This window comes from Macaca thibetana, chromosome 14 (assembly GCF_024542745.1).
Source record: "Macaca thibetana thibetana isolate TM-01 chromosome 14, ASM2454274v1, whole genome shotgun sequence".
Taxonomy (NCBI): domain Eukaryota; kingdom Metazoa; phylum Chordata; class Mammalia; order Primates; family Cercopithecidae; genus Macaca; species Macaca thibetana.
In genome coordinates this window covers 8,118,566-8,133,397 of record NC_065591.1, presented here as the reverse complement: position 1 = coordinate 8,133,397, position 14,832 = coordinate 8,118,566, and the positions used below count along the sequence as shown (strand labels likewise).

General features: G+C 50.3%; 1 protein-coding gene across 3 annotated transcripts in view; it reads left to right on the top strand.

Annotated features, from left to right (window-relative positions):
- PACS1 (phosphofurin acidic cluster sorting protein 1) overlaps positions 1-14,832 on the top strand; it is a 173,315-nt gene that overhangs the window by 149,223 nt on the left and 9,260 nt on the right. For all 3 annotated transcript variants that reach the window (XM_050756595.1, XM_050756596.1, XM_050756597.1), the window contains exons 11-18: positions 6,491-6,571; positions 9,473-9,588; positions 9,730-9,865; positions 11,092-11,196; positions 11,883-11,989; positions 12,703-12,857; positions 13,045-13,155; positions 14,381-14,483. In XM_050756595.1, the coding sequence (XP_050612552.1) occupies positions 6,491-6,571; positions 9,473-9,588; positions 9,730-9,865; positions 11,092-11,196; positions 11,883-11,989; positions 12,703-12,857; positions 13,045-13,155; positions 14,381-14,483 (914 nt within the window). The remainder of the gene's footprint in view (positions 1-6,490; positions 6,572-9,472; positions 9,589-9,729; positions 9,866-11,091; positions 11,197-11,882; positions 11,990-12,702; positions 12,858-13,044; positions 13,156-14,380; positions 14,484-14,832) is intronic.

Here is a 14,832-nt window from a genome sequence, read left to right as displayed (position 1 = left end):
GGCTCGGCACTCCGACTCTCTGCGTCTCTGATCAGGGCTCATGTTGTGACCTTAGAAAAGTGGCCTCATTGGCCGGGCACAGTGGCTCATGCCTGTAATCCTAGCACTCTGGGAGGCGGAGGCGGGTGGATCATGAGATCAAGAGATCGAGATCATCCTGGCCAAGGTGGTGACAACCAGGCTCTAATAAAAATACAAAAATTTCCCAGGCGTGGTGGCATGCACCTGTAGTCCCAGCTACTCAGGAGACCGAGGCAGGAGAGTCACTTGAAGCCGGGAGACAGAGGTTGCAGTGAGCCGAGATTGAGCCACTACACTCCAGCCTGGCGACAGAGCGAGACTCCCTCAAAAAGAAAAAAGAAAAGTGACCACATCTTGTTTCAACCTCAGTTTTCTTCCCCTCAGTCTGACTGGGAGCTTAGCTCTTTGGGGTCATTGCTGTGTCAGGCTGAGTTGTTCTTTTGGTCTGTTGCTGCCATGGCCCAGAGCCTTCCCTCTCAGAACACATACAACCTCCCCCTCTGCTGGGTGCGGTGACTCACGTCTGTAATCCCAGCTCTTTGGGAGGCTGAGGCGGGTGGATCACTTGAGCCCAGGAGTTCGAGACCAGCCTGAGCAAAAATGCAAAAGTTAGCCAGACGTGGTGCACGTCTGTAGACCAGCTCCTCGGGAGGCTGAGGCAGGAGGATCCCTTGAGCCCAGGAGGCAGAGGCTGCAGTGAGCTGTGATCGCACCACTGCTCTCCAGCCTGGGTGACAGAACAAGACTTTGTCTCAACAAAAACCTCTCCCTTCGTGTGCGTTCTGTGGTAGCTGAGAGTGTGGCATGGAGTGGGCATTTGGCCAGTGGTGAGTGGCCCTGCACCAGGCTGGGGAAGGAGCAGGTATGGAGAGGAGGGGAGCCACTGAGATGTGCTCAGGAGGCCCTAGTAGGCTTTATGGGACCAAGAATCCATAGAGGGGAGCAGTGCCCCGAGAAAGTTTATAATTTAGTCAAGAGGTTTCCATTTTTCCTGGTGAGCAAGGGGAAAAGGAGGCATATACTGTAACACCCGGAGCCACGACCTGGGCCTTGCTCCATCCCTCCTAGGAAAGGCCCTGCTCCCTCCGCAGATCGCAGGCAGGGGTGGGGGTGAGCCTGAAGCAACCTCAGACCCTAGGAAGCTGCTCTTCCTTCGTTTACAATGGAAGGCAAGTGAGCGTTGTAAAGTGAGCGTTGTAGCGATGTGAGTGCCCAGCTTAGGGTTTGCCCTCCAAAGCCCAGTGTCTTTTCCGTAGATCAAAGAAACACGTCCTTTAAGTCCTCCTGTTCACCTGCTTTACTGGCAGATGAAGCCTAGTCATTGTTCACCAGGGGGATTACCAAACTCGCCCTGCAGATCGGTAGTAATTGTGCGGAGATGATAGGAAACAGGGGAGGCCTCCACCACTGAAAAGCACAGGTCTGAAAGGGCAGGTTCCCGTCCTGGTAACCACCGTCTCTTGGTGCATCCCCTGGCTGCACTTCTGCCTGCTGCCACCAGATGGGGCTCTCTCCCAGCGCACCACTTTTCCTGGTTAGGACAGCGCCCCACGTGGCGTTAGTGAGGAAATGCGTGGGAAACTGCAGCCCAAACAGACTCCTCCCTGAGAGAAACCGCAGGCCTGCCCCTGCAGACCCTGCACCCTAGACGCCGTTCCAGGCCGGGTTCATGGGGATTCAAGAACTGAGGAGACCTCGCTAAAAAAAAAAAAAAAAAAAAAAAAAAAAACCTTTCAAATTTATTTTTTATTTTATTTTATTTTGTTTGAGTTGGGGTTTTGCTCTTATCGCCCAGGCAGGAGTGCAATGGAGCAATCTCGGCTCGCTGCAACCTCCACCTCCCAGGTGCCAGCGATTCTCCTGCCTCAGCCTCCCGAGTAGCTGGAACTGCAGGCACGTGCCACCCATACCCTGCTAATTTTTGTATTTTTAGTAGAGATGGGATTTCACCATTTTGGCCAGGCTGGTCTCAAACTCTTGACCTCAGGTGATCCACCCGCCTCAGCCTCCCAAAGTGTTGGAATTACAGGTTTGAGCCACAGTGCCCAGCCTTTTTTTTTTTTTTTTTTTTTTGAAGGGGGGTGGATAGGGTCTTGCTCTACTCCCCAGGCTGGAGTGCAGTGTGTACTCAGCCACCTCACTTTCTTTAGTATTAGTGTTTAGGATGTGGCTTGGAGATGGTTTTCCTCACATGGAACTGCTGAATGGCCCTGCTGAATTGACACCATCCACATGGGCAGACCCGACCCCTGGCCATGACCCAACCCCTGGCCATGAGAGGCAAATTCCTTCTGAACTATATGGGATGACTCTAGAAGGAAACCTGGGAGCCGGCTGAGGGAGGACTGTTTCTCAGTGTTCCAGGAATATAGAGCAAGTGCCCTAATGTAACTAAATTACTAACTGAGACAGTGCCCCAAAAGCAGTAAGCACTTAGGTGTTCACCTAACACTGTGGGTGTTCAATAAATGTTGGTTACCTGATTTATAAAACTTACAGAAAAAATTACCTAGACACACTGAGCCTTGGTGCCTCATCTGTAAGGTTGTGGTGTCGGTGTAGGAGCCCATTTGGCTCAAAAGCTAATTGAGGGTAGGCACAGTGGCTCACACCTGTAATCCCAGCACTTTGAGAGGCCGAGGCGGGTGGATCACTTGAAGTCAGGAGTTTGAGACCAGCCTGGCCAACATGGCAAAACCCTGTTTCTACTGAAAATACAAAATTAACTGGGCATGGTAGTGCACACCTGTAATCCCAGCTACTCACAAGGCTGAGGCAGAGATTTGTTTGAACCTGGGAAGCAGAGGTTGCATTGAGCCAAGATCCCGCCACTGCACTCCAGCCTAGGTGACAGAGCAAGACTCCATCTCAAAAAAAAAAAAAAAAAAAAAAAAAAAAGCCAATTGAGTGTCAGCCTTTATAATATGGTGGCCTAAGGGCCCCTGTCTAAGCAAAAAACACATTTGGGACAGAGTGGAGCTTCTGAGTTTGAGTCTTGACTCCACCACTCCACTGGCTGTGTGATCTTGGGCATGTTACCACGCCTTTGCTTCCTCATCTGCAAGAAACATGTTAAAGCTCATGCCTGCCAAGGTAGTGAGGAGATGGAACAGGATCGTGCATATCAGACTGCCGTGTGGGGTGTGCCTGACTGACTTACTGCATACAGAACACTGCTCATTGCTCACCGACTACTATTGCTCTTATTATTATAATTCCTTAGTGCCGTTTCAGTTTTGGACTCCTAAAATTGATAGAATCTAGATGTTTTTTTAGTGAGTCCTTCAAATTCTGGTTCCCTTGGCCAGGTTTCAAGACTCACTTTGCTGGTTCTGTGCTGATATTTCTATTTTGAAGGACCCCATATGTCTGGAAGTGGGTGTGGAACTTTGGAATCCTTTGGTATGAAAGGCACTTTGGGAACAGCAGAACAAGGCTGTGCTCTTAAATGGAGAACTTCTGAATGGATTAGGAAAAACCACGAGATTGTGCACATGTAGGCAGGCATGCACACACCGCCTCAACTTGTATCCTCTCTTCCCTGGTTTCCTAGCACTGTTATTTATTTATTTTTCTTAATCTTGCTTTTTGTTCCCCACATTTTAGAGGATTCAGTTTATCGCTAGAACCAGAAAGAATTTCTGCTGATAAAAATTATTCCAGTTGTTGAATTTTCCCAAGACTTGAGCACACAGTGGCAACATAATTTGGTTCTCCAAGCTGATAACAATGAGCTCTGACAGTGCTTCAGTTAGGGCAGCCACAGAGGCAGACTTTCAGCCAGGACTGCCTGCTGCCTAAGTCGCTATTTCCACAGCACTATAAATAATGGCATTAGAGCCTAGTCCTTCATGAAATGATAGCCTACATATTACCGCTCTTGCCCCTTTCTCTCTGACACAGGCTTACACTCTTACCCTTCAGCAGCTGACATTGTCCATGGGCACAGTAGTGCAGACTGCTGGGACTTCCAGTGATGCCTCATCCACGTCCAATGCCAAACACTTGGTCAGACACAGCTGGAGTCCTGCTGGTGTTCCAGCATCCTTGGGGGGGAGAAAGTGCTTTAGTGTTTATAGAAGCAGGAACAGAAATGTGGAGAAGTTAGGAATTTGTCCCCAGGAGGATTATTTGGGACATCTGGAAGAGCTAGTAAATAGCCAGCAGGTGTCCTCTAAGCCCAGTCTAAGTTAAAGATATTATCAGGAGATGGATATGCTAATTACCTTGATTTAATCATTTCACAGTGTATCCATAAATCAAAACCTGTTGTATATTGTAAATATATACAATTTTTGTCAATTATAGCTTAATAAAGCTGGGGTAAATAAAGATCTTACTAAATGTTGCAGCCTTGACATGGAAGCAATACTGTAGCTGTCATAGGGCTTAACAACAAGGCATGCTACTTTAAAACCTCCCGGCAGACCTGTGTTATCACCCAGTTCATTCTCTTTAAAACATGTTTAATTAATTTGTCATATTGAGATCCAAAACTGAGTGAAATTATCTTTAGTCTCAGGTCTAACCAGAGCTTTTCCATGGCCAAGGCTGGGCATGGTGGCTCATGCCTGTAATCCCAGCACTTTGGGAGGCTGAGGCAGGAGGATCACTTGAGGTCAGGAATTCAAGACCAGCCTGGTCAATCAGCATGGTAAAAGCCTATGTCTACTAAAAATACAAAAATTAGCCAGGCATGGTGGTGGACACTTGTAATCCCAGCTAATCGGGAAGCTGAGGCAGGAAAATCGCTTGAACCTGGGAGGCAGAGGTTGCAGTGAGCCAAGATCACACCACTACACCCAGTCTGAGCGACAGAATGAGACTCAGTCTCAAAAAAAAAAAAAAAGAAAAAAACATTGATCATATAGACAAGGTGTAAATGAGCTAGCTCTGCAATCTGGAAGCAACCTGTTCTGTGGCTGTGAGCCATTACACAAGCCAAACCGTCTGAAGATCTGGGGTCCCAGGGTCTAGCTCAGGCTTGCTGAGTTAGTCCAGCAAATGGCCTGGAGCAGGGATTCTCAACTGGGGATGATTTTGCCTCCTAGACATATGGCAATGATTGGAGACATTTTTGTTTGTCACCAGTTAGGGGGTGGAGAGTTGCCACTACCAGCACCTGGTGAGTAGAGGCCAGGGATGCTGCCAGACATCGCACAGTACACAGGACAGACCCCCACAATAAAGAATGACCCAGCCCCGGCTGGGCGCGGTGGCTCACGCCTGTAATCCCAGCACTTTGGGAGGCCGAGGCGGGTGGATCACAAGGTCAGGAGATCGAGACCATCCTGGCTAACAAGGTGAAACCGCATCTCTACTAAAAATAAAAAAAACTAGCCGGGCGTGTTGGCAGGCGCCTGTAATCCCAGCTACTTTGGAGGCTGAGGCAGGAGAATGGCATGAACCCGGGAGGCGGAGCTTGCAGTGAGCCGAGATTGTGCCACTGCACTCCAGCCTGGGCAACCAAGGGAGACTCCGTCTCACAAAAAAAAAAAGAATGACCCAGCCCCAAATGTCACTTGTGCCAAGGTGGAGGAACCCTGGTTTAAAGTGTGGCATAGGGAGACTGCTGTGGTGATCCTTGTTCCATAGTTTACTAGGTGACCCTGAACTTACTAGCCTCATGCTTCTGAGTATTATATGATTGACTCAGAGAAAGGACTTTGAGTCATTGGGAGGAAGTGGGATATCATTTATATTTTCTGTCTCCTGTGGTTCCCTACAAGAAACAAAAAGATTCACTAAAGCCAGTACCTTCCCTGCATCTAAGACCTACAAACCCAAAGTCACCACTGGTGACTTTGAATTGCTGTCTGCACAGCAAGAAGCAGTATTAACAAGTATGAAAATCTGGTTATGTATCTGTATTTGCAAAGGAAATTTTTAATATTTATGAGAAATGCTAATAAGAGTTGGGGACAAATGAAGAATTAATTTACACCTAAATGGCTTAATATTGGGTGCCTTTCTGCTTAGTATATCCTGTTAGAGGGTATTCTGGATGTTCCCACCAGGCAAAAAGCATTTGGCTACCGTGAATGTCTTTAGTCTCAAAATCAAACACCTGAACCTAGCATGCTTCTTTCTCTGGCAAGCAAAGGAGTCCTTCCTGGTGTCCTTCCTGGGCAAGGGTATTCACTGGATCCAGGGTCAAAGACTTGATGGATGCAGTAGCAAAGCCATCTAAATTTTGAGCTTCTCTTCCCTAGTGACATCTCGTGGGAATCAGAATTTCTGGGTTCTGAATCTCCCTGTGTTACTGACTTGATGACAAAGATAACTGATCCCTCCAAAACCTAGTTTTCACAGAAATGTACCCCACCCCCGCACATAACATAAAAGCCCTGAAGATTTTATGAGGTTTGAGATTAAATGAAAGTATTTTAAGTTTCATAGGGACCTAGTAAAACAAATTAAAGTGGTAGTTACTTGGATCAGTGATAACCAATTCTTATAATTTTTGCAGATGGAATTGGCTGCTCTAGAAAAATTTAAATCTACTTGGATTAAAAACCAAGATGACAGCTTGACTGAAACAGACACTCTGGTATGTATGGGTCAGTTTCCTGTTTCAGCTATTTCAAATATAGTGTTTGTCCCTTTAGAAATAAAGGCAGAAGGACCCTCAGGACCACCCTAGAAATTTCACCTAAATCTACAGGCTTATGAATGTCCTGCGCTCTCTTTCTCCTGAAATACTTACCTGTGGAATGTAACATACTACCTGGTATAGACACCGAGTTGCTCTCAAAGTTAATATACCAGAAATGTCCTGCCCTTTAATAAGAGCTGACCAAATGCTAGTTGGGGAAACTTCTCACCATCTGTCACCAACATTCTCCCTGGAAAATCGTCCCTTCCTCCTTGGGTATTGCTCTTTCTGCAGCCAGGCAACCCACAACATTCAGTCTCTGACTGGTACTGGTCTGTGTTCTAAGAGGTGCTGGAGCTGCCCAGGAGTGCAGGCCTAAGCCCCAGTGAAGTGGAATTGAGTTGGTTGGGATGCCCAATTTTTTTACATGTTGAATTGCACACACATTTACTGTGCACCTGCTTGTGCTGGGCACTGAAGATGCAAAGATGAGCGAGCCACAGTTTGTATCCCCTGTACTTCCCTGGGTCTCCGCAGAGTCCCAGGGAGGTACTAGGGATGCAAACTGGGGAAGCGACGTCTGAGCTGGGCTTTGCAGGTTACATCAAAGTTCATCCCATGGGACCAGAGGCAGGACCCTTGTGGGGAAGGAGCAGAGAACTTTACGGAATGCTATCTAGGGATGAGCCTCACGGTGGGACCTGCTAGGAGTTGACTAGAATCTGTGACAGAATTATTTTAGCCTTATGTTTTCTATAGTAAATAAGACTAAAGATCTTATATATTTAGGCTTGATTCAAGGTTAATTTGAAAGTCACTACCCTAACTTATATTTTCTAGTTCACCAGTAATCTGAATAATCCAGCTTCCACTGTGGCCCCAATGTGGTCCGTACTGCACGTGGCAAGTACAGTGTGGCCTTTTCAAAATTAAATTCCAACTGTGTCACTTCCTGATTAAAACTCTTCAGGGATTGGCCAAATCTCAGCAATTTAATGTTGAGTGAGTAAAAGAAGCCGAATACCAAAAAATGCACGCCATAGGATTCCAGTTCTGTGAAACTCACAAACGGGCAAAACTAATCCATGAGAGTGACGTCAGCATACCTGTTACCCAAGGGATGGGGAGGGGCATAGGGAGCCCTCAGTGCTGGAACGTTCCGTCTTGATCTGGTTAATGGTCACCTGGGGGCATATTTGCATAAAAATTCAAGTTGACTATTCTAGATTTGTGCTTCTTATTTTATAGAAGTTATGCCCTCAGTAAGCATTTTGAAAACATAAAGACAAGGCAGAGGCAGGGAAGTAGGCAGGTACGCAGCCTGCATGGAGAGCAGAGTCCTTCCTGAGGGCTGGAGCATTAGGGAGGTAGTGGGCCGGGGGAGGAGGCACGGGTGATTAATTTAGAAAGGTGGCCCAGGCTGGGTCATGGCGGGCCTCAGAGGCCCCACTAAGGAATCAGACTTGGCCAGGTGTGGTGGCTTACACCTGTAATTCCAGCAATTTTGGGAGGCTGAGGCAGGCATATTGTTTGAGCCTGGGGATTCAAGACCAGCCCAGGCAACATGGAAAAACCCCCATCTGTACAAAAAAAAAAAAAAGATACAAAAAATTAGCCAGGCATGCTGGCATGCACCTGTACTTGGAAGGCCGAGGTAAGATAATCACTTGAGCCCAGGAGTTCAAGACTGCAGTGTGCTGAGACCATGCCACTGCACTCCAGGCTGTGCAAGAGAGCAAGACCCTGTCTAAAAAATTAAAAAGGATGTCGGGAGTTTAAGATCAGCCTGACCAACATGGAGAAACCCCATCTCTACTAAAGAAAAAATACAAAATTAGCCAGGCATGGTGGCACATGCTTGTAATCCCAGCTACTCGGGAGGCTGAGGCAGGAGAGAATTGCTCGAACTTGGGAGACGGAGGTTGCGGTGAGCCAAGATTGCACCAAGGTTGCACCATTGTGCTCCAGCCTGGGCAACAAGAGCAAAACTCTGTCTCAAAAAAAAAAAAAGTGATCTGAGGAAAGGCAAAGGCCTGGGCTCAGAAGGTAAGATAGAGAGGGTGGATGTGTGGCCGGGCGTGGTGGCTCACGCCTGTAATCCCAACACTTTGGGAGGCTGAGACGGGCGGATCACGAGGTCAGGAGATCGAGACCATCCTGGCTAACCCGGTGAAACCCCGTCTCTACTAAAAATACAAAAAACTAACCAGGCGAGGTGGCGGGCGCCTGTAGTCCCAGCTACTTGGGAGGCTGAGGCAGGAGAATGGCGTGAACCCGGGAGGCGGAGCTTGCAGTGAGCTGAGATCCGGCCACTGCACTCCAGCCTGGGTGACAGAGCGAGACTCTGTCTCAAAAAAAAAAAAAAAAAAAAGGGTGGATGTGAGAGTGTGGCCAAAGCAGGGACAGACAGTGGTGGCGTGGGGAGGAGGAAGGAAGGGAGAATCTCAAGGGAGATGCAGCTGGCTTTGGCCAAGGTGAGAAATGGGGCTATGGTCCTCTCTGGTCTTCTAGACCAGATAAGGTCCGGTCAGGGTGCCAGGGAGATGCATCTAGGGGTCCCCTCTTCACTCCTGGAGACAGCAGGTCATCAGTCCACTCTTCATTTGCTGGCAGGTAGTTTGTAACTGGATATTTACTGGATTGCAGCATACAGTTCCCCCATGGGCTGTACTCAGTCACCGTGAACAGTGGCGATTTTCCTTCACCTGAGGCAGGAGGTTTAGGACCACTTGCTTTCAGGAAAAGAGAATGAGTAACTCTCTTCAGGATGGTGATGGGGCCTGGCCAGTCCAAGGAGGCTCCTGGGTGGTCACTGAGTAGGAGGTCATCTTCACTGTTTCCTCTCCTCCATGGTAGGAAATCACCGACCAGGACATGTTTGGAGATGCCAGCACGAGTCTGGTTGTGCCAGAGAAAGTCAAAACTCCCATGAAGTCCAGCAAAACAGATCTCCAGGGCTCTGCCTCCCCCAGGTACTGCAGATGGAAAGGAAGCAGAGGGTACAGGCTGCAGCTGTGCTCAGTGTTGGCTTTGGGGCTGAGGTAAAGTGGAGCTGGCAGCGGCTTTGGGGTTGGAGGGGCTATTTCACCACCCTTTCTCCACCTCCCTGGCAGCAAAGTGGAAGGGGTGCACACACCCCGGCAGAAGAGGAGCACGCCCCTGAAGGAGCGGCAGCTCTCCAAGCCCCTGAGTGAGAGGACCAACAGTTCGGACAGCGAGCGCTCCCCAGATTTGGGCCACAGCACGCAGGTACTTCTGCGTCCCCGCAAAACACCAGGACCCTCTGAGATTCCCTGAACTTCAGGCTCTATTTTATTGGCTTCCTTGGACAGTTAGTTGGAGAGAAGAGGAATACTTGGAAATGCGCTGAACAAAAACTCTTGAAGAAAGACTAAGTTAGAGAGGTCTTCCATATTCCTTCCTTACTGCCAGTGTGGAATTGGCTTCCACGCCGACCTCTAGGGCACAGGCACGGGAGCCAAAAACGCTGTGTGGTCCCGGCCTGTCCGGCTGCGAGTGTCGATTCCACACCACTGGTGTCTCTGCCTCCATCAGACGTCAGTCTGGAGATTGTGCCATGAATCCGCTGTTGCAGAGGACAGCAGCCTCTGGATCTCATGGGACACCCTGACCCGAGCTCCCGACCTGAGTCGGGAGCTGTGGTCGGTCATCGTGCTCTCAAGCCCAGAAGCCAACAATATTGAACTATTTCAATGGAAGGACCTGAGAGTGGGCTGGAGAAGAAGTCAGAAGCAACTGGGCCTTGGGAATTGTGTTCTCCTTTTGAAGGCCTGTGGTGTCAGAGATCTGGGACAGGGATTTTCCCAGCACACCTCACACAGTTCAGTTCTGCTAGGGTTAAACAGCCAGCCTGTTCATTCCCCTGATAACTTATCAAGTGCATTGTCAGTGTGGCCTCCTGAGCTCCATGCTATTACATGGCTGAAAATGAACTTGAGACTAGAATAGCCCAGTGCCTGGGGTGAGGTATTGTCCTTCTTGTTAATCACTGTTCCTGAAATACCTTTTGTTCCCTCAGACAGCAGGTCCCCACACAGCACTCACTGCCACTCTCATTATTTCTCTCCCCACTGCCCTCATTTCCGTTTCTCTGAGCACCTGCTGGCCGCCCTCTGCCTCTCCTCTCCTGGTTCTTATGCTGCTGCCCCTCCTGCCACCCGCACTGTTTCCCATCCACGAGGCTTGCTGCACCTCCCTCTCCACCTGCCCTGGCAGGACAACCACTGTGGCTTTGTTCCTTCTCTCCGTGTGTCCTCTAAGGACTCGCTTTGCTGCTGCTTTCTCCTCCTTTCCATCGTGGTCTGGCCAGTGGGAGACTGAGTCTCCCTCCCAAAGGCCTCGTATCTGTTCTCTCTGAAAACCCCTGCTCCAGGGACTCCCCATGCACCAGTCCAGCAGCCCTGTCCTCAGGCTCCCTGGGGACTCCCTAACAAGAGACACTTTTGTTCCTGCAGATTCCAAGAAAGGTGGTATATGACCAGCTGAATCAGATCTTGGTGTCAGATGCAGCCCTTCCAGAAAATGTCATCCTGGTGAACACCACTGACTGGCAGGGCCAGGTAAGTGCTGAAACTGCGAGACCACGTGGGGTCCTGGAGGGCAGGCAATGCCGGGGTGCATTGTCAGTGTGGCCTCCATGCTATTGCGTGGGGAGATGGGAAACTCACCCCTCCATCAGCCCCCGCCTGCTCTGAACTGAGCCCAGAACTCTGAGTTCTAGTCCAACTTCTGTCATTGTCCAACTTGCAGGATCTCAAGTCACTAACTTTGCTGTACCTCAGCTTCCTTATATGTTAAAAAACAAACAAACAAAAAGCAACAGTAATTCCTCCAGGGCGCCAGGAGCGTCAGGCAGCATAGCGGAATGGAGGCCCCCTCGAGAAGCACCTGGCTGTGACCTCCAGGGCTGCCCCTGTGAAGGCAGGTCAGCAGGGCAGAGCATCCCTGCCTGCTCCCTCAGCGCTGTCCACCTGACTTAGACACTGGTGCCAGGGACACCTGGAGTGTCGTAGCATGTGAAACCCCCTAAGCCTTCCCATCTCTCACACTCTGCGTGTCTCGTGGGTCAGCCCCACCCTCTCCTTACTGGCAGTCTGGAGACCTGGCTGCCTTTGCCCAGCTTCAGTCTGAACTGCAGAGGACAGGGGCCCTGCAGCTCGGGTCTGGGCCTCGCTTGCCTCTTGGCCCTTGTGAAGGAGTGATGTGTTCTTACCTGTGTCCCTGCTCTCCTCCCTCCCCATCTCAGTATGTGGCTGAGCTGCTCCAGGACCAGCGGAAGCCTGTGGTGTGCACCTGCTCCACCGTGGAGGTCCAGGCTGTGCTGTCCGCCCTGCTCACCCGGATCCAGCGCTAGTAAGGGCTCTGGCCTCCGCTCTCCTGCCCTTAGGGATTCCCTCTAAGACTTCATCTTCCCACCCTGACTTCTAAGCAATTATAGACCCTCTTGGCCTCATCAGACTAAGAATCTGCAGAGGGGCGCATGTTTTGGGGGGTGGCGGCAGCAGGCTATGAGGCTCGAGGCCCCTGCAGACCCCAGAGGATCAGGGGTAGAAATATCAATTCCTGTGCTCCCTGCCTCCCTGCCTGGACTCCTGCCATGCCTTGACTTGCTTTATCCTCTTTAACCCATGATGGAGAGGACACACAGGTTTTAAAAAGATCTTTTATTCCTTCCAACTGCAACATGCTGGTAGACATTCAAGAGTCAGTGCTTCCCCCACCCTCAAGTCAGTGCTTCCCCCATCCTTAGGGCCTTCTTAAAAGGCCCGAGTCCCTTGCCCTTGTAAAAGAGAACTGTGGATTCCAGGCTTGGGGGCACGCACCCTGTGTTAGCTTCAGCTGTTCTGTCTGCTTCATGGGCAATGCCCTCTGACCCCGGATTTTCCTCTTGGTTGTGAAAGCACTGTGGCTTATTCCCTGTATGATCCTGTCTTGTTTTATTTTGTGGATTGGTTTGCTTTTCCCCTGTGGGTTGTTGAGATCATAGAAAGTCAGCTCTGGGCCACCCGCTGGGCAGGGTCCTGGCACCGCCTGAGCACTGCTATGACACTCCCCTTCCTCCCCAGCTGCAACTGCAACTCTTCCATGCCGAGGCCAGTGAAGGTGGCTGCTGTGGGAGGCCAGAGCTACCTGAGCTCCATCCTCAGGTTCTTTGTCAAGTCCCTGGCCAACAAGACCTCCGACTGGCTTGGCTACATGCGCTTCCTCATCATTCCCCTCGGTAAAGATGGGCGACACCAGGAGGGCATCGGGCATGAGGGTTCTGTAGACAGATACCTTGTCTGGAACAGGATGGTGGGGTTGGGACCTAGGAAGGGACAGTCAAGAAAACCAAGGCCATGACCAGGGACAGCTGATCCCACACTGTCTCATCTCCTGACCAACACCTCTGGTTTTCCATCTATCAGGTTCTCACCCTGTGGCCAAATACTTGGGGTCAGTCGACAGTAAATACAGTAGTTCCTTCCTGGATTCTGGTTGGAGAGATCTGTTCAGTCGCTCGGAGCCACCAGTGTCAGGTAATGGCCCCGTGTAAGGAGCTTACTTCCACCCCCGGGGTCCACAGGTGCCAGCCTGGCTGCAGAAGGAGGCCGAGGTCATGCTGCTTTCCTCCCTGCAACTCTCACCTTCCCGGTCACTCTGCCCATTCATTTTTCCATAAGTGTTTATTAAGTGGAGGCTCACTGTGCACAGCCCCTCCACTCTGCCTGTTTTCATCCTCTGCTATTTGCTCTGCTCCTGTTCATCTGGAAGCAACAACGGCCATGCTGGCATAGTGGGCAGGGCATCTCTAGTTGTAGAGATGAAATACAAGGAGCAGAGAATAGCAGTCAAGTGACGAAACAGTCACTTGATAAATGAATAACACCACACCAACCAGGTGCTTTCTTGAATATCAAATAAAGGTGGCAGGGGTCAAGGGCCCAGTGGCTCACACCTGGAATCCCAGCAGTTTAGGAGGCCAAGGTGGGTGGATCACTTGAGCCTAGGAGTTTGAGACCAGCCTGGGCAACATAGCAAGACCCCGTCTCTACAAAAATTAGCTGGGCATGGTGGTGTGTGCCTGTAGTCCCAGCTACTCGGGAGGCTGAGGTGGGAGAATTGCTTGAGACCAGAAGGTTGAGGATGCAGTGTCATCACGCCACCGCGCTCATCACGCCACCACGCTCATCACGCCACCGCGCTCATCACGCCACCACTCATCACGCCACTGCACTCATCACGCCACTGCACTCATCACGCCACTGCACTCATCACGCCACTGTACTCGTCATGCCACTGTACTCCAGCCTGGGCAGCAGAGTGAAACTCTGTCTCAAAAATAAAATAAAAATAAAAAAATAAAGGTGGCAGGTATCAGAATGAGGTTGAGCTCTTCCAGGCTGAGAGGTAGTGAGGGCCTGGTGCAGCTGAGAAGGAGGTGATGGCAAAGGTCTGTGGGGTGGGGTGAGGCTCCTTCAGGCCACCAGATGGATATGCGCAAGGACAGGCAGGAGCAAGTAGGCATGAGAAGGGTGTGAGTGGCACAAGAAAGAGCAGGGCTTCGAGGAACTGCAAAGATTGGAAGGGAGAGGACCATCCTTGGGCTCATAATTCCTTCAAACCAGAAGGACCGTAAAGCCCCATCCTTCACTCAACTTGAGAGTCTGACGGGTCTCAGGAAGGGAGCCCTCTCCGAGAGGGTCTGCAGGTTTGCCAGCTGAAGTCAGTGGGGCAGTTAGTGATCTCTTGGCTTTTCTGCAGAGCAACTGGACGTGGCGGGGCGGGTGATGCAGTACGTCAACGGGGCGGCCACGACACACCAACTTCCCGTGGCCGAAGCCATGCTGACCTGCCGGCATAAGTTGTAAGTTTGACTTTGAGGGGTTTCTTAAAAATAGGTTGGGTGGGTTAGAGGAATCTTGGGTCTTCCTTGCTTTTTCACATTTTCCTTCTCCACATTCTACATTCCTTCATAGGAACCCAAAAGGATGTGAGTGGTTTTTACCGCCACCTCCCCAGCACTCCTTCCTTGCCCAGAGCCTTCCACCCATAGGAGCCTGAGTTCATCAGTTTCCTTGCCTGCCCCTCAGTATAAAGCAGCCCATCCTCATAGCTGGAACTCAGACATGGGAAGCAGGGAGCGTAGTTTGCATGATCAGGTCATTTGCCCTCATTTTGTGAGCTCCACATGCCCACCAAGTCTCAGACCTTCC